A 23,219-nucleotide genomic window follows, 5' to 3' on the forward strand; every position below is an offset into this window, starting at 1 on the left:
TGTGGTTGCCAGTGACAACAAGGTAATCAACACTCTTCAAGGAATGTAATGAACAAACAAACACACACACCTTAAACATATGTGTTTTCTTAAGTCGAATGACCGAGAGAAAATGTGATTGAGGGGAGAAAGAGTGAGATATGGGAGACAGAATCTTCAACTCGTAAACATATGTCTGTTTTTAGCTTGATATACTGCATCAGTTGTTGTATCTCAATTGCCAATATTCCTTGTAACCAGTAATACCATAGCAAGTGTGACATTATAATCTACCTTTGTGCTTTGAATTCAGTACAGTTGGTTTCATTTCACATAGCAGCCAAATATGACTTCACTTTACCCTGGAGAAATGCTGCTTGTACATTGAGTGGTCAATGTGCACATTTCTCAATTCACATTCCTATCCCGTAACCCCGCCCCTTCATCAAATCCTAAACTCCCATTGGCCTCATCTGTTGGGGGCGGGGTTTATCATGTACCTTTTTACTTTGGAGCGTTTGTCCTCTTTCTCCAACTGAATTACTGCTGCTTGTAGGCGAATGGTCTGTCGCGTTTCTTAACAAGTCCTGTAAGTTTCTTTGAAACCATAACAAGTTTCAGACGTAATATTTGCGCAACGCTGTAGCAGAGGAGTCTTTTATTTTAGAGATTTTATCTGTGCAACATTTTTTTTTCCTCCCAACCAAAATTGGCTTGATAGTGACCTGATGGACTAAACTTTTATATTTTTACCCAGTGTTTCGGAGAACACCAGACATTATTCCGCAGCAGGACTATAACAGCAAGACAGCGCAATGATGAACAGGAACGGAATGGTCACAAAGATTCGCACGCGAATAAGGACCGACCCCTTCAAGAACAGCTACGACCTGGTCGGCAAAGAGCTTGGAAGGTAAAAACACTTAAAGATTATAAACAAATTAATAAGTTTGAAAGATTAAAGTTAAAAAAATATGTAGTCATATGACAACGTGGGGACCGGTGAGACAACTGAGAGCGTAATCACTGCAGCTGGATGCCAAAAGGTTTGTTTGGCTCCCGCACGTGGTATTTTAGCATTTTTTTTTATTTTTTTATTATTACTATTATTATTGATAGATATTTCTAAAAACTTGTTTTTACTGCTAACAAGCAAACGATGCCGTAAAATGTAAAACGTTTCGTTCATTATAAAGGGAGCATTCTAACTGAGGCGGTCGCGCGCGCATTGGAGACAATTTGTTACCGGTGTGAACTGTAAACCACATGACACCTGACATTCCCATTGGCATTTTTCAGGGGTTCATTGGTTTAGACTAAACGCGTTCTTGTGCTACAGGAAAGCTAGACACAACGCATATAGCAGACGAGACGCGCTTTTAAAACGTTCTTTTAACGTTTAACCCGTCTAAAAAAACGCGTCCCTACTGCGCGCGACGCTGGAAAAAAAGCTGATGCTAACATGGGCAAACAATGGAAAAGGAGCGCAGTGCGACACGCGTTTATTTTATTCTGTTTTCTCACGAAAACAAAGAATTCGAAACGGGTTCCTTCACAGCTTAACGCGGGATCAATTTCCATCTGAACGCTTGACGTGACGTTATCCAAAGCTCCGCAGACTGGTATATTTTGATTTCTCGACTCATTTAGTCATAAACAGATGTGAACGTTTAGAGTTGGGCCTAAACATACTCACAGACTCTGTGTGTGGACAATTAAGGTCTGTATTTGGTGCCTTTTGGCGAACTTGTTTCCAGGCTGTTGGTTATTAATTCTTTTTGCCATCACACATCATTTAGCCCAATTTGATGGGTAATTTATGGGTTGGGTTAAAAACAAAAATCTTAAGTTGGCTGTATTTAGTTGGCATTTGGTTCTGGCACTGCTAAACTTTTATTTTGTTCTCTGTGCTCCACAAAAAGACGGGACAGTCATTTTGCTCAGCCCTCACCAAGATTTTTCCTGAAATAATAGCATTCAAAAAACACCACAAACATTAGCCACAAAGGGAAGCTGTTATTTTTAAAGCATAGTCTATCTGATTTGCTTACCATAATGCTGCATTAAATGCGAAGAGGAATGCAAATGTTGGTGGATACCAAACTTTAGATAAGACTGAAGCGGAGATAGTCACACAAATGTCTTGCATTCCTTTTTAGTGGAACACAATCTCATCTCTTTCCCTCATTTCTTTTCTCTCATTTCTTTGCATCATCTTTATGCTCTACATATGTAAATAGATTTGCAGTAGTTACATCATGCATTTACACTGAGCTTGTAGATGGGACCTTTTATCATTGTGTGTGTGTGTGTGTCAGTGTTTGGATTCATTCTTCAGATACATAAAATACCCACTGTCCTAGATTTTATTGCTAGTAGCATGCATACAAACACACGTACACGTGCATCCCTCTGGTCGGTGCTACACAGCACTGAGCGCCTGGACATACAGGCACAAGAACAGTTTTTACCCTCAGGCCATTTTCCTCATGAATAATTAAACTGCCTCAGGACTCTACCATAGTGCAATAATGTAAATACATATCATGTACATCTGTAAATTCACATATTTAAATAACTGTACAAACCCCTAACTTGCACATACATTACCACTTGCACATGTACATACTCCATTCTGTTATGTCATATTTTTATTGTCTATTTATACTCTTACCTTATTTTATATTCTGTGTCTCACTGTAATGTTCTGTGTGCACTTGTTTCTATCACCAAAAGAAAATTCCTTGTGTACGTGAGAACACTTGGCAATAAAGCTCATTCTGATTCTAACCCACTGAAGTGTTACACTGACAGTAAAGTGTATGTTCCTGTTGCATGTTAACTGAATGGCCAGACCATCTGGCCCTGTTGTCAGCGCTACATTAATTAGCCACACAGCTCAAACAGCAATTTCCTTGTTCAGCTAAAGATCCAAAGTTTGTTCCCAAACAACTATCGTTTGTGATGGAAGATTAGTTGTTTAGTTATCAGTGGTGTGTGTGACTCTTTTCCCATGTCCAGTAATTTTCTGCCCTGTATTTTGGAATTTGTATGATTGTAACCACTGTAAGTGTGGTAAGGGCTCTCTTTCTGTCGCGCTCTCTCGATCCCATTGATTTGAGTACCAAGAGTCCTCATTGCTACTGCATAAACTGGTGTCTCTTTCCCTATCTGTAGAGTGGATTACATGCTTGACTATTGGTGTCCTAATTTATCAGTTCTTAAGAGGTGTGCTCTGGATTGGTTAGATTAGAGATTATTTTTAAGCATATCATCTTTGGAATTCCCAAAAATGTATCCCTAAATGAGTTTAACCCTAACCTTCAAAATCCCACTTTCTCTCTGATCACACTGCAAAATGTGACTTCAGAGTTTGTCTATTTTTGCAAAAGCAACCGTCGATCACTTTTAGTATACAGGATAATCAGTCATTGTACCTTTCCTCAAAATATTCAGTTGACTTTCACAGTTTTGTGAAACAATATACCAGTAGGTTTTTTTTTTTTTTTTTTTTTTTTAACCTTGCTGTGTGGCTTTTTTGGTAATCTACAGTTTTTATCCTCGAAGCCAATAAAAGGTTCATAAATTCAGTTGAGCATCAGCCGAGGTGGTCTTGATGGGGAAATATTTCTCTGCAGAATTGTGGGATGTTGACTGAGCCAGTGAGCCCCCTGTCATACCAGTAGCAGACAGGCCAGCTCTGCATGTGATTCAGTCTTTCTCTAAATAATGGGGGTGTACGATTCCCCTCTAATGACTTGAGTTTGTATATCCCTGCGTTGTCCATGCACTTGTATTTGTGTGTGTATGCACACGTGCGTGTTTGTGGTTTGAAAATGTTTATCCAATCTTCTTCGACTGTATATAGTCAGCATTATTTAGAAAGTGGACATGCTTCTGCCATCTGGGCAAGAGAATGAAACCGAGAGTTGGAGACAGACAGTTAAAAGAGTGATGTTTGATTTACACAGGAAGTCTAACCACCACAGTATCTGGGTCATTGCTAAATATGAATACATGTACATCTCTGTTCATAAGTCGTTGTACAGTTTTTGTGAATAAAGAGGATAAGATATGTTTGTGTAATGCTGCTTCAAATACCAAATGACCCTGGGGGAAATTCACTAAGAAACACAACCAAAAACGTGTTGAACGTACATTAGTTTGCACAGTGCATTTCCCAATCTTGTGTGTCGATTCAGCGCTCTGGCACACTTAAACAGCACTGAATCGCACAGAAATGTCTACTTGACATAGAAAAGTGTATTTGCACTAAAAAGAATGGCAATAACTTATTTCAAATGCGGCCAACACTATTTCATCCTTTGTTACGCCTCCATTACCTGAATTGCTAGGTGCTTTGTGAAAAAGCAGGGGTTTGCGCTGAAATACTCTGTGCAAAAAGTGCCGCAACCGATTAGTATATTCGCCCTTTAGTAAACAATCTCCTTAAACTGGCTTTCATGATATTCCACCCTCTAACAAGCTCAATTGTCCAGCCATCTTTACGCTCCTTCACAAATGTGAGGTTGGGAGAATTACGGCAGTTTGTGATGACCTTTGACCTTGTCACCATCCTGTCACCACCCAATCCACTTTTTGTGGCTGTATCTTTTTCTGTGGTGTCTCAGAGCCCAGACTTCATCTCTGCTTTTTCTGAAGGATCTTCAGGAGGTTTAAATTATTTTCCTTGATGCCTACACCAGCTAAAAATGTTAAATTTGGGCTTGTTTTTGTTTTGGATTTATATTATTCTCCTCACGTGCTGAACTACTGAAAAACAGGGCTATTCTGAAAGTTGGCATCAAATGCGTTTCTTGTACTCCACGTGAACTCTGGTCAGACTTTGTTCTGAGCCTAGAGAGAGCTCAGATGCTATAACGTGCTCACTGCACCTGACCATGCCAACAACACTCGCACGTTTGGCAGGAAATCCCTTACAATACTGGCAGTGGATGCACTTTTGCAAAGGCTTCTGGAGATTTTGAGTGGCTTTTCAGCATTCCACAATCCTGAAAAATGCTAACACCAAGATGAAAACAACAGAAAACGTTTAAACACACCTTGAAATCAAAAGGGGTGTTTTGTAGCTTTAGTTGAATGCCATCTACATGCTAGTGTACTCTAAAAGTTGACAGACTTATCACATGCCATTTTTAAATGTGTTCTTTGTCCTAATGATAATATGATACAATTATTGACTCATCCAGTGCATCCAAATGTCCAATAAAATGCTCTCTAGAATGAGAATGTTCCCTCCCCTTAAAACCATCTGCCTCTGAAAAGCAAAAGCAAGTAGTACTGTAGCAAATAATGGTTCACCCCTGTGACATAAGTTAAAGGCTATTGGCTATTTTAAAAGAAACAAGCCCTTTAGTGTTTCCTTTTGATTATTTCCTTTCCAGATTCCTGTTTCAATTGTAAAATGTCAACACAGGAAAGAAAATGGTGCTCGACAAGCCATTTCATTGGGTCTTTAAGAAGCCCAACAAGAAGCTGAATTGTGACTGACTTCTATTTTCCACCTGTATGTCTCGAGTTCACGTCAAACTTAACTATGGTGTTAATGGAGATGTAGATGGTAAGAGACAGGCTGAGGACAGGGAAGTGGTCACCAGGGGATGTTTTTTGTTGGATAAACTAGAAGGTGGGAGGAGCTGACACCATTCTCAATGAAAGAGTCTTGGAATAAGTGGGTGGTCTGTCTTTTGAGGTCCCTACCACACACACAAACTGGTGTCTCCTTTATGACATGGCCTAAAGAGGAGGCGGGATGGGTGTGGTGAAGAGCCATTTGTCCCACTTGCTGTCAGACAAGAGAATGACCTCACTGACAGGCCTGTCCTTTTGTGTGTGCTGCACCCTGTGTGTTTTTTGACTGATAGATATGTGGGGGGGTCAGAGAAGGGAGGCAGCAGAAAGTCATTTGTGAATGAGCCTGTGTGTGTGAGCGAGCAGACTTGGACTGCTCCAACTGTCAGTCTTATCATCTGCATGTCAGGCTCTCCCTGAAGAGAGGGAGTGAAATATCATGAGAGTGAGAAATGGATGGCTTAAGAGAATAAAAGGAGGTTCTCACTTCATCTTTATATCATCAGCTCAATAGAGCTGTTTAATTGTTGATGTCAATTTGTTGGTCAAGGCTAATTAACCATGGGTTCCCTCACATGTGCTTGACAAAGGGCATGTAATTAATAGGACAATTGTTGTAGTCCTTCTGTAGAAAAGTCTTAACTTGGAACAAAACTGGAAAGTCTCCAAAAAATTAACCACAGACCTTATTTGACTCTTAATTTGAAAACTGCTATTCTTAAAATGCATCCTGAGGGAACTCAAATGCATATTCTCTCTGGGATTTTAGAAATTTTGTACTGAACGGCACTATTCAGGAGTTGGTTCTTTCTGTGCATGTTAAAAGTAGTCATTTAAAGTGAACTGACCGCTTCCATGTGGGTCAGAAAGGCAGCGTTTTTTAAAAAGAATAACGGACAAATGTCTTATCAGTCAGCAAAACTCAAACTTTGCCACTCTCCTTTGGCAGGAATTATCACCATAGTAGCTTTATGGTAACTTCTGTACATGTTGTACAAGTTTAGCTACTATTACTTGGCTTTTTACCAAATAAATAAATGGACATGAAATAGTGATTTTAAATTATTTTATGCGAGAATGAAGACACATTAAATTATCACAGCCATGTAGGAAATCGCTTGTCTGGTACGACAGTCAATTATGTTTAGCACTCAAATACTTGACCACAGAATTCCACTATTGACCAGTCAGATTCAAGTTGTGTAATTACTGAACAGCCACGTCCACACTAATCCATTTTCAGTTTCCACATGTTGTCATCTTCCATTTTCAAAACACTGTTTTCTGTGGAAGAAAATGCCATTCCAGTGTGGATGAGGTGTATACACATAGCAAAATCAATGCATTTTAACAAGGGAAACGTATAAGTGTGGACATGGCCTAAAGCTAATTTTTAATGGAACATTAAGGAAAGTGCTTATAGTTCGAGAGCCTCTTATCTGTTTTGTGTTATTTAATACCTCCGTGTATGTTTGTTTGTGTCCACGTAGGGGCAAGTTTGCTGTTGTAAAGAAGTGTGTTGAGAAGACAACCGGGAAGGAACATGCTGCCAAGTTCCTGAGGAAAAGGCGAAAGGGTCTGGATTGCCGTGGCGACATTCTGAATGAGATTGCAGTGCTGGAATCGGCGGAGTCGAATCCCTATGTGGTGGCACTGCACGAAGTCTATGAGACCACCGCAGAAATCATCCTTGTATTAGAGTGGTAAGACATGCATACTCAAGTTTGCGATTTTCTTCAGTTGGCCAGTTATCCAGTAAGATGCCCTGACTAAGAAAGCTCTGTGTAATGCGGTTTGTTTTATGATGCATAAAAATTGTCATTCCAAGTTATTTGATTAGAATTACAGGCACAAAGATGAATTTTTCATAACTCCATAGTTTGTGTGTTTGTACCTTTCTGGATTTTACCACAGACCACAGTTGAACTAGTTCTTGTTTTGCTGAGGGAGCTGAATGTTCCAATACATTAACCGTAAAAATAAAATCAAAAGAAACCAATTCAGTCACAAAACCAATTTCCTTTCCCCTGTAATTTTCTGCTGAACTTGAAGAATCAGTCCAACCAGTAAAAATGATCAGTGTTGTGAAGACCTCATTTTGACTTCTCCAATATATCAAACCCAATGTATTTGCACAAAATATTTGAAATCCGTGTGAATTTAATAGATTTTGGAACCTTATGAAGTGTTGATAACTTATGTTCCCTGCAGTAATCTTCAGAAGGTCAAGTATGTAATTCCTGTACCTCTGTCAGCACCAAACGGAATTGGAAACAGGACCCCATCTTCCATTGGTTAGTCTAGATAGTCCCACCCCAAATTGATGCCGTTGGTTGAGCCTAGTCGACATGCTAACACAGCCAGAGCAATGTTTTGAAAGCACCACAGTTATTACATTTACACACATTTTAAAAGTTTGATTTCAATCAGATTACATTAATATTTCATCTTTTTTAAATGTCATGTAAACATTTTAGTCTGACTGAAATCGCACAGTCCAATTTTTGCAAAGTCCGACTAAGGGGCTGTTAACACTGAACATGTTTTTTGCATCTATCCTTGTTTTTCAGTTGTTTTTGTATATAAACATGCACTAGATGGACATCTTTGAAGGTTGTGCCACATTTCGCTGTCTTTTTCAGTGTCTTGAGCAGGAGTGCGTCAAGTTAAAAATAACTGTTAAAAACATGTATCGACACCTGCGTCTAGCTTTTTTTTTTTGCAAGGATTCAGTCATTGTGAATGCCCTCCTAACAGAATTGGATAATGTGATCATAGCTCTGCTTCATCCAGTATGTATACACATTAATCAGACCACAGTTAGCTTCAGCGTTTTGCGTGTGCTCAAAGACAGAGGTGATGTGCAACATGTTTAACACTTCCTCAGCTGACGTCCTTTCTTCAAATATTCGATTACGCATTGTCATATATATTTGGACAGACAGATTAAGATTGTAGCTCAACTTCACAAAAACCCGCTGTAGCTAGATTATAATGAAGCATGTAAACCTACAGATTGTTTACATTTTTGAGGGAAATCGGCCTACAAATGATTGCTCACTGTATATTGTTACATTTTGAAAAAATATTTCATATTTGGTATTCATATCCAGAAAAAAGGCTTGCTATATGCGAGACTGTCAGCTGTAGTCTAGTCACACTATTTTGGTCTTTCCAGTAACACAGTAGCTGATAACATTCACTAATGAGGAGGAAATGATAGGTCATTATGTTTTAAATGCTTTTACATAACTCTGCTTCTGTATCTTTCATATCTCCCTTATTTGTTTCCCTTAATTAGTTGAAGGTATTTATTTTATTTTTTCCCTTTTCTTCTGTTAGAGACCAGGGTGTGTGTGTTTTTTTTTTTTTTTTTTTTTTTTTTTTTTTTTTTTTTGGTGGTAAACTCTGCACTTAAAGTTTCGACAGTCCTTTTTTGGGTGTTTTGTGCGTATGTTAATATAGAGGCAGGATGCTGACTGGTTGAATGACAGAGGAAGCCCACTTCTTGCACACAGCTAAACCACTTCCTCTGAAGAGACAGCTGTATGTCAATCGATGGGACTTGTAAGCACGCACATCGGCATGTGCGCAGACAACCTGTGCAGGGTGTTTACCTTATAAGGAAGATATCGCTTCTCAGGTTTTAGATGTCAGTTGTTGTCTGAAAGTTCAGGCCTGTCAGTCAAGTTCTTTGAGAGATTACAGTCGGTTTACCGGCGAACATGCTTCAAATGCCATTCTTTCAGTTTTTTTTTTTTTTTTTTTTTTTCCATCATGTGATGGAAATATACAGTATCTGCATTATTCATGCTTTGGTTTAGAAGAAAAGTTCAGCCCTAATTGTTTTTCTGTTTTCGTTTTGCTTGTTTGGTTGTTTGCTTGCATGTAAGGACAATGTGTCTGATTTGGTAAGGAACAATGTGTCTTATTTTTTATTCTGGTGTTAGTTAAATCCTTCTAACTTGATGTGCCCAGGTAGAGCAGTAAAGCCAGTTTAACCAAAGAGACAGACATAAAGAGATTTTAATTTCCATTTCCTGTGGTTTTTCTTCTGAAAGCAGAGCAGCGACATACTGTCTTTGCATGTGCAAAGCATCACCACATCCTCTATTGTCAGAAACAACTAGAATTCTCCTGTCTGCCATTTAAATTTGAAACCTAGGCTGTTGTAAGACAAGAAATGTCATAATTGCATTTACCAAACTTAAACACACACTTGCGGTGAGAACCAGCACTGAATCTTATTAACATTAGCTTTTTCCTAGGCCACATACGTTTGTTTGGTGGAAAGTGAGTTTATATTAAAATGTTTCAGGGACTAGCTAAAATTGTTTTTGAACAGGTCAAATCAGGTAACAGGCCTAACTTTGTGTAAAGCAACCAAGAAAAGACTAAGATGCAATGTTTGAGTCTTGACCTTCTTGGTTATTATTGCCTTAACTTGTATTAAACTTTATTGTATAACTCCAGTGCCATTTGTGCTACAGACATGAATGATACTTTAAATTGTGCAGCTGCTTAAGAAGAGGTGTGTTATTACTTTTCCAAAGCAATTACCGGTAGACAATTTTCAGCTGAAGGACAACAAAATAGACTTGCATTGAAGGATGTATTTTTCCCTCCCTCCCTTCCTTTGTCCCTCTACTTGTTTGCCCAGTCTGACGTTTACCTTTCTGGGATAGCTCTTATGTAAGTTTCTTTATCACCAGTCGTCTTCATCACCTGTTCTGTTTGGTGCGTTTGCTTGATCAAATGCTTGAGAATTCTCTGAAATGTAGTGTTCAATGGCTTAAGTCCTTTTGACTGATGAAAATGTACAGTGTCCAACTGCCTCTTTCAGCCCGCTGTTAATCCTCTTGTAAAGCTAGAAACACAAGGCTTCTAGCACTTATGGAGTCTTGATGGTTCTTTTTAGGGCAATTTTTGGGTTACTTGGAAAGGTTTTCCCCCCCTAGTGAACAGTCCATTTTCTGTAGTGGTTTTCTGATATTCCAGAGGCTTGAAATCCCTTAAAAGCCCTTAATTTATGCACCATCTGCTTTTGGTCTTAATAATTTTGTCTTATATCCTTTGTTACAAAAGAATCCTGTGTTGATTTGTTCCTTTTTGAAGTTTGGATCTCTCGTGAGAGGGGAACTGCGCTCTTGGTGGTCTTGGTAGCGGGTTAGCATATTTTTATCCCTGTTTTCTGTTCCTTAAAATGTGAAGTTTATTTGAATGAGGGATCTCTGCCTCCGCTCCACATTCCCATGGCTTAAGAGAGTAAAATGCCACTTGCTGCTTTTGACTGTTCTGCCTTTTATTTTCTTCATCTCCTTTCTCTGCTCACATAGGAATGCAATGTTCCCCCAATATTTAGAATTTGAGTCAAATAAATAGCCTTTTTGTGAAATGACAGACCCTTAAAATTGTACCTTTGCGCCCCCCCCCAATATTGATTAAAGATGTTTCAGATTTTGTCTCGCACACAACAAAGCCTGAAAAATGTTTTATCCGTACATGAAAGGCAGTAAGGATGTGATCCTGCACATACGCGAGTATTAACAGATTTCTATGGGCTATGTTTTGCTAGTATTACTTAGAAATCGGTGACTTGAGGGTGGTATTTATGGTGGAGGGTTTATTTAATTATGGTATAGAGCTTGAGTTGTTTTGAGGTGTTTGATTAAAGGGAGGTGAAAGGTTCTCAGTATCCCAGTGTTCTTACTTTATAAGCCTCTGGCTCATTTGATAAGCAGTACCAAGAATCGCCTATTTATCCAGCTGGATTGAGCAGTTATGTAACATAAATGCCACACTCATTCAAATACATACAGAGTGTTCACTTAAGATGAAAGCATGCGAGTGTCTGAGAGACCGTGTGTGTATAAAAGCGTGTGCGGCCCGAAATCCACTACACATGGGTAGGGCTGTCGCTACAATCATATATCGATATATCACGATACTTTCTCACAATATTGTATTGATTCTTGGATCTATATATCGTGATATTTTCAGTGCAGTCAGAGACGCTTCAATGAATCACGAATCGGACTGAAACTTATGTATTTGTAAATTTGATAAGTCTGTAATTTAACAAGTTAGAAGGTCACCTGTATAAAGAATAACAGCATTAGCATTGTACTGTATCATACTGCAAAATTGACATTTATAACTGTAATATACTTAAATTGAAATTAAAAGCTAAATCTGATCATGATATTGTGAAGTATTGATATATATATATATATAAAATATGAATCGTGACATATCGCAAGGTGGCTGGTGATACCCAGCCCTACACATGGGCCTGAGTTTTCCAGGGGAAAAAGGGTCTTTGGAGAGGCCCGATAATGATTGAGTATGTAGAAATGATTTAAGAGGGTGAACACCTGGCATTAAGCATGTGATTGTGATGGTTGTAAAAGCGTGTGTTTTACTCGCCCTCGTGATCATTGTAACATCTCTTTTGACTGTGAAACATTCTTTTAGACTGTTCTGATTTGTTTCCTATGGAGTCATCAGGAAAGCTTTTTGAATTATCTCAAATATAGTTAAAGAATCTTATAGAATTTATTTTTTGGTTTTGTTTGACTTGTTGATATTTATGTAGTTTGCTATTTTTATTGATTGATTACAATTTGTACTTGCCATGACATGGCCCTTTAATGCTGATATGGCAGTAAATACATAAACTACTACTATTACTACTCACCCTCATGTTGTTCCAAACCTGCATTACTTTTTCCTCTTCCATGGAACACAAAAGGAGATCTAGGCCTAGAATGGTGACCAATGCTGTCGGTCCCTAACTTTCATTGTATGGAAAAAAAGAGTGGTGACTGAGGTGATTATTCTTAACATTTCATTGAGTTCCGCAGAAGTTTTATGGGTTTGAAACAACATGAGAATGAGTATGTGATGACAGGTTTTTTTTTGTTTTTTTTTTGGGAGTGGTGCCCACATCTCTTCAGTATTCCTCAATATCTTTTATAGTGTAACACAAAAAGCCAAAATAACAAACATTATTATGGCTTAAGTACCAAAAGTGTAGAGGGTCATTCAAGACCTTAGGTATGATAGTCCCTTTTTTTTTTGCACCATAAATTCTATTTTTATGATTGTTTCATATGTATTAGTTTACTATCACAGGATATCTATTTTTTTGTTTATCACAAGAGAAATACTGTATTCATACAAATAAATACTATAACATGTTGATTTTCTGTGCAACAATGAATTATCAACTGAGGAATAATCAGTATTTTATATGCATGTATACATTTTACATGTTATTTCTTACTCAAGGTGAAGCTGATGTTTCAGTGATTTGATTATTTACATTTGACATTGCTGTTTAAGAAACAACATGGCTGATTACCACCCCTGGAGTCATGAGTTCAAATTCAGGGTGTGCTGAGTGACTCCATCCAGGTCTCCTAAGCAACCAAATTGGCCCGGTTGCTAGGGAGGGTGGAATCACTTGGGGTAACCTCCTCGTGGACGCGATTTTAGTGGTTCTCGCTCTCAATGGGGCGCGTGGTAAGCTGTGCGTGGATCGCCGAGAGTAGCATGAGCCTCCAGTGCTGTGAGTCTACACGGTGTCATGCACAGCGAACCATGTGATGAGATGCGTGGATTGACAGTCTCAGAAGCGGAGGCAACTGAGACTTGTCCTCCGCCGCCCGGATTGAGGTGCGTAACCGCACCACCACGAGGACCTACTAAGTAGTGGGAATTGGGCATTCCAAACTGGGAGAAAAGAGGATAAAAAAAATTAAAACATGGAAGTAAACTAGAGCAAGTACAACACATGAACCGTATGATATAACTATTGTCATTTGGTTTTACTACTGAAATTAAGTTGTGCGTCAGTTTAGACTCAATAAGTGCCTGAGAAAATACTAGATTGTGTTGTTGCTCAATATATGCTTGCCAGCCAGTTGTGTTATGAAATTTCAGTGTGAAAGTAATGAATCCTGTTCTAGATTTGTCCTGATTTGTTGCAATATGTCTTTGATGTTTGAAAAATAAAATGTCAAATATATTTTATTCTATTTTCTAATGGTCTTGAAAATATTTAGTAAATTGTACACTAACTGGGCATTTTGTAGATCCATTTGTGATATATGTAAGTGCCGGGTCTCTATAGACCCGTATATGTAAGTGTTTGGTGAAATTCACATGCATTTAAGGGTTAAAAGGACTTTGTCACTACTGTTTGTGTGATCTCTCAAGACTTGATCTACATTGTAACCCTCCTTTCTATCTGTCTTTATTTCAGTGCTGCTGGAGGGGAAATTTTTAATCAGTGTGTCGCCGACAACGATGAGGCCTTCACAGAGAAAGACGTAATCCGATTGGCCAGGCAGATTCTAAAGGGCGTGTCCTGTCTTCATCAGAAAAACGTGGTGCATCTGGACCTTAAGGTGAGTGTTTGTCATTGTACCATGCTTATTATGGTTATGTAATCAGTAGCCTGCAATGTCTCAGCCAATCATATCCAAAGTGATTACCTTGTGTGGAACTGCCAAAACAGTTTTGTTATAATGTACACCACCTTTTAAAGTTCGCTTTAGTGAGTTCTGAGACATGATTATTGGCCCCTTTAATCTAAAATGTTGTGTGCTGTGGACATGTGTATGCTACTGCATAAATGTCCACAGTCACTGTGATAAACCATCACTGTGTACCATGTCTATGTGATACAGCATATGTGGGTTTGAAAACTTGTGTAACAAAGACAAAGGACTTATAGTTTTCATTGTTTTTAGCATACCCTGGATTTTTTTTCTTTAAACCCCTCTTGTTTTTTGTTTTTCGTTTTGCATTTCTTTGTTCATGTATGTAAGGACAATGTGTCTGATTTGGTTTGGAGCAATGTGTTGAAATAATAAATAAATAATATATATATATATATATGATTGTGTAACGTGGTCAGCGCTTTAATTTTAAACGTTTAGAGGCATCCTTTCTTTTACAGTTGTGCTCAAAGTTTGCATACCCTTGGAGAATTGGTAATATATTTAGCATTTTCAAAGAATACATGAATGAGCAGGCAAAACATTTCTTTTATTTCTTATGGGATTCATATTCAACTGTAGGTTATAACAGAATGGCACAATCATAAGACAAAACATGGCAACAAAGACAAAAAATTACCCCTGTTCAAAGTCTGCATACCCTTAGTTCTTAATACTGTGTATTGCCCCCTTTAGCATCAATAACAGCATGCAGTCTTTTGTAATAGTTGTCTATGAGGCCCCAAATTCTTGCAGGTGGTATAGCTGCCCATTCATCTTGGCAAAATGCCTCCAGGTCATGCAAAGTCTTTGGTCGTCTTGCATGAACCACACGATTGAGATTTCCCCAGAGTGGCTCTGATATTAAGGTCAGGAGACTGTGATGGCCACTCCAGAACCTCCACCTTTTTCTGCTGTAACCACTGGAGGGTCAACTTGGCCTTGTGCTTAGGGTCGTTGTCATGCTGGAAAGTCCAAGTGCGTCCCATGTGCAGCTTTTGTGCAGAAGAATGCAAATTGTCTGCCAGTATTTTCTGATAAAATGCTGCATTCATCTTGCCATCAATTTTCACAAGATTCCCCATGCCTTTAGAGCTCACACACCCCCAAAACACCAGTGAGCCACCACCATGCTTCACAGTGGGGATGGTATTCTTTTCACTATAGGCCTTGTTGACCCCTCTCCAAACATAGCGCTTTTGGTTGTGACCATAAAGCTCTTTTTTGGTCTCGTCACTCCAAATTACTGTGTGCCAGAAGTTGGGATGTCAAGGTGTTGTCGGGCATATTGTAACATGGCATTGGCGTAGTAAAGGCTTCTTTCTGGGAACTCGACCATGCAGCTCATTTTCGTTCAAGTATCGTCGTATTGTGCTCCTTGAAACAACCACACCGTCTTTTTCCAGAGAAGCCTGTATTTCTCCTGAGGTTACCTGTGGGTTTTTCTTTGTATCCTGAACAATTCTTCTGGTAGTTGTGGCTGAAATCTTTCTTGGTCTACCTGACCTTGGCTTGGTATCAAGAGATCCCAGAATTTTCCACTTAAGTGATTGAACAGTACTGACTGGCATTTTCAAGTCTTTGGATATCTTTTTATATCCTTTTCCATCTTTATAAAGATCCATTACCTTGTTACGCAGGTCTTTTGACAGTTCTTTTCTGCTCCCCATGGCTCAGTATCTAGCCTGCTCAGTGCATCCACGTGAGAGATAACAACAAACTCATTGACTATTTATACACAGACAATAATTGCAATTTTAAAAGCCACAGGTGTGGGAAATTAACTTTTTTAATAGCCATTTAAACTTGTGTGTGTGAGACAAGGCCAAACATTCAAGGGTATGTAAACTTTTGATCAGGGCCATTTGGGGGATTTCTGTTATGATTTAAAAAGGAGCCAGACAACTATGTGGTAATAAATGGCTTCATATGATCACTATCCTTAAATTTTTTTTTTTATTTTTTATTTTTTTTTTATTTTTTTTTTTTTTTGCATGATCAGTCATATTTTCAAAATCATGCCAAAATTTCGCAATTTCTGCCAGGGTATGCAAACTTGAGCACAACTGTATATGCTCCTTTACAAGGTTTGTCAATGTTCATGAGGCGGGCCTCAGGCGAAAGAACAGAGTATGTGAGAAGGTGTGAAGGGATGGATTGAGGTTAAACAGGGAAGTGAAGTTCAGAAAAATATGTGAAGAGGTGATAGAACTGAATGACAGCCAAACTTTTGCTAGTGTTCTTAGTTAAGACAACGAACAACGCATCATGTTTGTAAAAATGGCATGCAATAGTTCAAACTAATTCTAACAAGGAATGAGTGTTGAATTTGATCCCTTGTGCTCATTTGGGTGTGTAAAAGCTTTGAACGCCTCTAATCTGGCATCACACCTTTCGGTTTTGTGCCTCAGGATACATAACTGAAAGGGTTCATTTAATTTACAGTAAGTTTATTGGAGGTGTGTTTGGTAGAAACCGTGTTATAAAGGGTGCTAATGTGTTTTTTTTTTTTTTTTTTTTTTTTTTTCCCACATTTAAGTATTGGATTTTGTAAAATAAATTATATAAAAGCCATAATTAACAACAGTAATTTCCCCAGCATGTGGTATTTGTGGAAAACAAGTTCTGTTCTTCTGTTAGTCAGTCCGAGGTGTAATTCAACAATTCCTTTCTCACACTCTTCAAGTCAGCATGAAACGTTTGAAAAGTTTGCAACCCATTTTACTTGCATAATTTGGCCGAGTTCAGAATGAATCAGGATATTCAATGAGAAAAATTGTAAGGCAGGTCTTCTATCCACTGGAAATTGATTAGATTTTGAAAAGGGGGTGTACATTCCATAATGGAGCTGGGAGGGGTTGAAAAATAAGAGCAATTGAGGACATCAGCCAAAAAAGAACATTGTTTCAGGGGTGGATCAGTTTGTAATAGAAGATTTTTAATGATTGTTTTGATGGAAGATTATGAAGACAAGCGTTTTATTTCGAATAACTTGCACCAATGATTTGATCACAAATTACAAAGGTACATTTTTATTTGTTGATTTTAATGTCCATATTTGTTGTCTTCTCCAGCCTCAGAACATCCTGTTGACCAGTGCTCAGCCATTGGGTGACATACGTATTGTTGATTTTGGCTTGTCTCGGCGGATGGACAGCGTGTCAGAGGTACGGGAGATCCTGGGCACTCCTGAGTATGTGGGTGAGTCGGGCATCCCTCATTTGAAAACCACAAAGCCTCCTGCAGCATGTTATTAGAGTAACAAATAACTACGTCAGAGTAAAAGTGAAGACATTTTAGCACAGAATAGTGAAGAGGAGGGGAAATAAAGTCTGCTTTCTAGGTAAACTAAAAGCTTGTGCAGGATTAGTGAAACTTCACGTGGCTGTTGACTAAGTTGCTACCCCCTCACTCTTAAGAAATCTTCAAACAGGAACCTCGTCTTCAACGGGGTCAACCAAATTTTGTTGATCGCAAACAAATGTAAACCTTTTTTTTTAAGCTTGTTAGGCTTTGATGTACTCTTAAATGAATAGTTTACCCAAAAATGAGAATTCTCATTCACCCTCATATCATCCCAGATGTGTATGACTCTTTCTTCTGCTGAACACAATTTTTTTTTTTTTTTTTTAAATATCTCAGCTCTGTAGGGCCATACAATGCATGTGAATGTTGGCCAGAACTTTGAAGCTCCAAAAAGCACAAAGGCAGCATAAAAGTTATCCATACGACAACAGTGGTTAAATGTATATCTTCAGAAGAGAAATGATAGGTGTGGGCAAGAAATGGATCAATATTTTAGCCCATTTTTTTTTTCTATAAATCTCCACTTTTTGTTTTGCTGATTTGCATTCTTCATGCATATTGCCACCTACTGGGCAGGGAGGAGATTTTATAGTAAAAAAGGACTTAAATATTGATCTGTTTCTCACTCACTATCATATCACTTCTAAAGATATATATTTAACCACTGGAGGCTTATGGAGTACTTTTTTGTGCTGTTTGGAGCTTTAAAGTCCTGGCCACCATTTACCTGCATTGTATGAACCTAAAGAGCTGAAATATTCTTTTAAAAATGTTTGATTGTGTTCTGCAGAAGAAAGTCATACACATCTGTAATAAAATGAGGGTGAGTAAATAATGAGGTGTGTGTGTGTGTGTGTGTAAATGTTATATATATATGTGTTTTTTGTTAAGTTTAGCTTGTTTTAATTGTCCCTTCCTCGTTAAATTGCCTTAAATTAAAATCTAATGTTCCGTATATGACTACATCAATAATTATTTTAATGGCTTTGCATGTAGGTATCATAAGTATGTAAATGCATTAAGATGGTACTATACATGTTTTAGGCGAGGTTTAAAATTCTTCACAATATGTAAGAGGGGGACCCTGTCTTGTCTCACCATCCCACAAGGGGGCCTGAAAAGGTTAAAGGCTCATGTCTTGGAAAAAATATGTGAACATTTGTAAGAAAACATTAATGGGTAACCATTTGACCCTTTATCTAAATGTGTGTGTCAGCAGGATGTTTGAACACTTTGTATAGACCAGCTTAGATACTGAAAATTGATGTTTTGTACTCTGTCTGTGGTGTGAAGGGTTATCAGAGATTTGATAAATGTTATCTGTTCTTTTAGCTCCTGAAATTCTGAACTATGAGCCCATCAGCACAGCTACTGACATGTGGTAAGTTGAAATACTCTGTCTAGAGTCCAGGTTGTGTGTGTGACATACATATGAAGTGTTTTATGAAGACCATTTAGCATAGATAAGTTTAATGTTGTAATATCTGGTTAAATAGGGCATATAAAAGTAAATATATAAGTTAAGGAGAGTGTTACTAAAATTTAGTAGTCCAGTAAACCTGTCAGTGACACTTATTATCGGTAGACTTGAACCCAGCATGAGCAACCCATTAACAACCCACTGATAATCTAAAGCATTGCCTAGATAAGAACATTAACCTTTTTTATATTTGGTTTAAAAGATTTTTCTCACACATCCTCCGCCCCCCACCTATATCCCAACATCCTACTATCCTACGTACCATGCACTTTTTCTTCATTATATGTAAAAATCTAGTTAAAAGCATTCTTCCCCACCCCCAGTAAAAACAGGTGGGATGTTTTAAACTAATTGAATGCTTCTCTAATAGAGTTGCCCTTTACTGATCTGTGTTGCCCCTACCCTCTTATAGGAGTATTGGAGTACTGACATATGTGATGCTGACAGGGGAGTCACCTTTTCTTGGGGATGACAAACAGGTGACCTTCCTGAACATCTCCCAGGTCAACGTGGACTATTCAGAGGATGTCTTTCAGGGCATCTCTGACCTCGCTGTGGACTTCATCCAATCGCTGCTCATCAAAAACCCCAGGTAGGTTAAAGGGGCTATTCGTGAGTGTGCTAGTTTAGAATGAGAAACAACAGCTTCAGGAAATTACAGCGTCATGCTCCAGTTTTGTTTAGGCAAGCTTGTGTAACCTGATTGATTGAGTGGCTTCGCTTGACTGCCCCAGTGGGTAGAAAAATAAACAGGACATTTTATCTGGAGCTGTAATCGCTCATTAAAATGTAATGGCCTCTTGGTTTAGAATATACAGTGAAATGGTCCTTGCAGCCTTACTGGTTCCCCACATCACTGGGCTCCTACTACAACTGATGAGCAGTAAAAGCTTTTCGGGTCTGTCGGTTTAATGGCAGTCCAGATCTGTCGCCATCACTGCTCTATGGGAAATGATAGCAGCTACAGTCTATGATCGAGCACTCTAATCCGCACTCCATAAAACATAATGCCTGTAGATCATTAAGTGCTGAGAAAGCAGGAGAGGAAAAATTAGAGCTTTAAGCTATGTGGAAAAATTCCTCAGTGTGTGAGTAATTTTAGTGAAGGAGAAATCTGGGAACCAAAAAGAGAGAAGTCCCTCACATTTTTTTTGCAGGACTGATGGAAAAACCAAGTTTTGTTTAACTTAAAGGAATATTCTAGGTTCAATACAAGTTGAGCTCAATCGTTGACTATTACCACACAAAAATAATTTTGACTCGTCCCTCCACTTCTCTAAAAAAATAAAAAAGCTACATTTGAGGTTACAGGGAGGGGGGTGATTTTTGGAGGGTTTAAAGGCAGATATGTGAAGCTTATAAATTTATAAAATCACTTGCATTTAAGTCTCGTTAAAAATCATGTATTATTTGAGCTGTAGAGTTTTTTTTAAATCGTAGTTTTAACAGTCATTTAAAGTTGTAAAATTGGCTAAAACGGATTTCATGTCTTCAATTAGAAGAGCAACTGCAGAACAGATGTTATACACTTTTAGACAGTAATAGCTAAATGTATCACTAACCTCTTGAGGTGAACAGCTTGCTTGACAAGACTAATATTGTGCATGGTTAACGAAGAAACACATTGGGGATATACACCTTCACTTAAGGACTTAAAAATGTAGTCTTTTGGAATTTTATACTAAAAGCACAATTTGTCTTACACAGAGTTCAGCTTAGCTTTGTAAACCTGATTTTAAAGAACTGAAAAGTGTAAATATCGGGTAAAAATATTGGTTAAACTGATTATCTGTATGACTAATATTAAGCACACACTATACATTTTCAAGCACATTTTCAGCTTTCATCCCTTTTGTCTTTTTTTTTTCCTTTTGTAGAAAACGAGCAACTGCAGAACAGTGTTTAAATCATCCCTGGTTAAACAGCCACTCTCATCACCATTCTGTTGACACTCCTCTTGATGAACAAGAAGCCAGCCAGTCAGAATCCGAGCCTGAAAGTCCAGTACCTTCCCCAGAGCTTGTTGACATGCCTTCATATCCCACCTACCCGGGTCAGGGGGAGCTGAAGACAGGTCGGGACACTTTCAGTTTCTCAGAACCCTTCCCATCCCGTCCTGAGATACAACAAGAGCTCATCTGTTAAGTCGCAGACATGATTGCTCAATCAATGGAGAGCTGCTTGAGTTCTTCAGCCAATGAATTTCCTCCGTGTTACTGACCAAAAGACTCAACCTGCCAAACTGGTTTGGCCTAGTTTGGACTGGACAGCGACGTTCTGCTCAGGAGTATGTGGCACCATTGTGTATGTGCATGTAATGTCTTTGTGTATTGTTGTGTAGGATACATGGCTGTCTGTGTTCGGGCACTGTCAGTGTGAATGCCAGTTAAGTCTTCCTTTTTACCACAGACGTATGCGTGTGTGTGTCTACAACAAATCTCAATGAAAGATCTGACCACCTTTTATAAGCCCTTAATAAAGCATTCCTAAGCTCTTTATAAAGGTTCTGAAATTGACAATGGACTATTCTTGAACCTTTTCTCTGCTGTCTGTACTTGGTCCAAAACTCAAGTTGGAGTCTCTCTAGGAAGTGCCTGCTGCTTTGTAGGAAGGAAAAAGGAAGCATTTGTAGGAGGGAAAAGAGAAGCTCTGAGGAACTGACATGTTTTAATCATCATCGCTTGTCATTGGACCAACACATATTGTGAAATATTATGAAGAACTGATGTTTCTTTCATGCAAGCCCATGATGCTCATCTGCTCACTTTTGGACCAGTTGAAGACATTGTCTAATTCGGCTTCACCATTTAGGCTCGCAGTTGACACGGTAGATTTGACATTTTCTGTTGCATCAAATTCAAATGTTAGGTTGCATCATACATTCAGAGTGATATCTGCAATGAACTTAAAGAATTTGATGTCAGAAGCCCTCTTTTTTGTTCAAGCACTTTTGGAGTGGAAAAAGTTTATACTCAAAGTCAAATCTCCTAACAAGCACATTTAAGTAGTTCAAGATGGTATAATCATACATACCCACAATCGACTTTGTTCTTTCTCCACATAATTTCTGTTGAGTGCCACAAAACCACTTTTTTTTTTTTTATGTTCTTAGTCATTATAACAAGTTTGCTATAATTGCACAATTGTCTCGTACCGATATTGTGTTTTTATTTGTTTGTCTTCTGTATGTTATTTTTGTTTGGTAGGGCATCATGGCTAAGGAGAGGTACATTTCCCACCAATAGAAAGATGTCGGTGATGGAGTGGGGTTTATTTTGAGACCCACTGATGTTCATAGTTAAACTGAGGGGCTGTTTAAAAGGTCTTTTGGTATTTGTATATTCCAGACAATTGTGGGAGATGTTTGCATTTGAGAAGAACCGAGTGCAACAAACAAAAGGCTTTGGATAAGTGTATATGTTTTCTTTATTTTAAAAAAGAATGTTGTATAAAAGTATTTTTCTACAGTCATGGTATTTTATGATAATATGAGGAAAATAAAAAGCTTGTAATATTAATTTAGATATTTTTAACCAGTTGTGCTTAAAAGATTTGCACTTGTCCGATTGGTAACCTGTATTATTGGCATGCCTGGCAAAATATTGAAGAAAATAAATATTTTATTAAACATGAATTCTCTCTTGTTTGCATTCTATTATCAGTATCCCAGTTGGTTTACCATGTTAGAGGTACCACATCTATCCAAACACCACATGGACTTGAGCTCCTGTAAATCTGAGCTAATAATGCAGAGTCTTTTAAGGAGACATTAGTGAAGGCTTAACAGACGTTTATGAGCATAAACCAGATCAACGGTACTAAGAAAGAAATGACAGAGTCATTTTTGATGGTCAGATTTTGGTCACAATATGTGAATTTTACTCTGATTATTCAAACACAGGCAGGAAATGCCAGTCGACGATTGTGTCAAGTTCCTGCATTCTTCAACACACCGGCTGATCAACATTGATGTCTGCCAATAATTCTTGTTTTAATGTGCCCTTCCTCTGCGTGTTTGAATTCTTCCTGCATACACACTTCCACCCAGATCTCTGGAGTTCCCGTTCCCTGGGGAATCGGAGGAACGTACTGCTGTTTTGCGTACTGATGTTTGTTTTGTTTTCCTCTCGTTCCTCCTTTTGCCGTTTCTCTCTTCACCTTCTTCTGATACTGCATTGCTTCATCTTACTGTTGTTGCACTCTTCGAGAAAATAAGTTTTCCCTTTTACTTTGGTTACTAAGTAGAAGTATGCAAATATACAGTGACAAAAATGTGAAAAGTGGATAATAACATCAGTATCATTTCATTTGTCCCACATCTGAGAGAACAACAAAAATGCGGTTGCAAAATTTGAACT

General features: G+C 38.3%; 1 protein-coding gene across 1 annotated transcript; it reads left to right on the forward strand.

The window, feature by feature from the left end:
* Window positions 1–475: 475 nt before the first annotated feature.
* Window positions 476–22,495, forward strand: LOC127451687 (serine/threonine-protein kinase 17A-like). Its single transcript, XM_051716559.1, has 8 exons — window positions 476–568; window positions 737–892; window positions 7,062–7,274; window positions 13,838–13,982; window positions 17,150–17,276; window positions 18,714–18,762; window positions 19,274–19,453; window positions 20,739–22,495. The coding sequence occupies exons 2-8, from the start codon at window positions 795–797 to the stop codon at window positions 21,004–21,006; spliced, it is 1,080 nt and encodes a 359-aa protein (XP_051572519.1). The 5' UTR covers window positions 476–568; window positions 737–794; the 3' UTR covers window positions 21,007–22,495.
* The last annotated feature ends 724 nt before the right edge of the window (window positions 22,496–23,219 follow it).

Source organism: Myxocyprinus asiaticus, chromosome 14 (assembly GCF_019703515.2).
Source record: "Myxocyprinus asiaticus isolate MX2 ecotype Aquarium Trade chromosome 14, UBuf_Myxa_2, whole genome shotgun sequence".
Classification (NCBI taxonomy): domain Eukaryota; kingdom Metazoa; phylum Chordata; class Actinopteri; order Cypriniformes; family Catostomidae; genus Myxocyprinus; species Myxocyprinus asiaticus.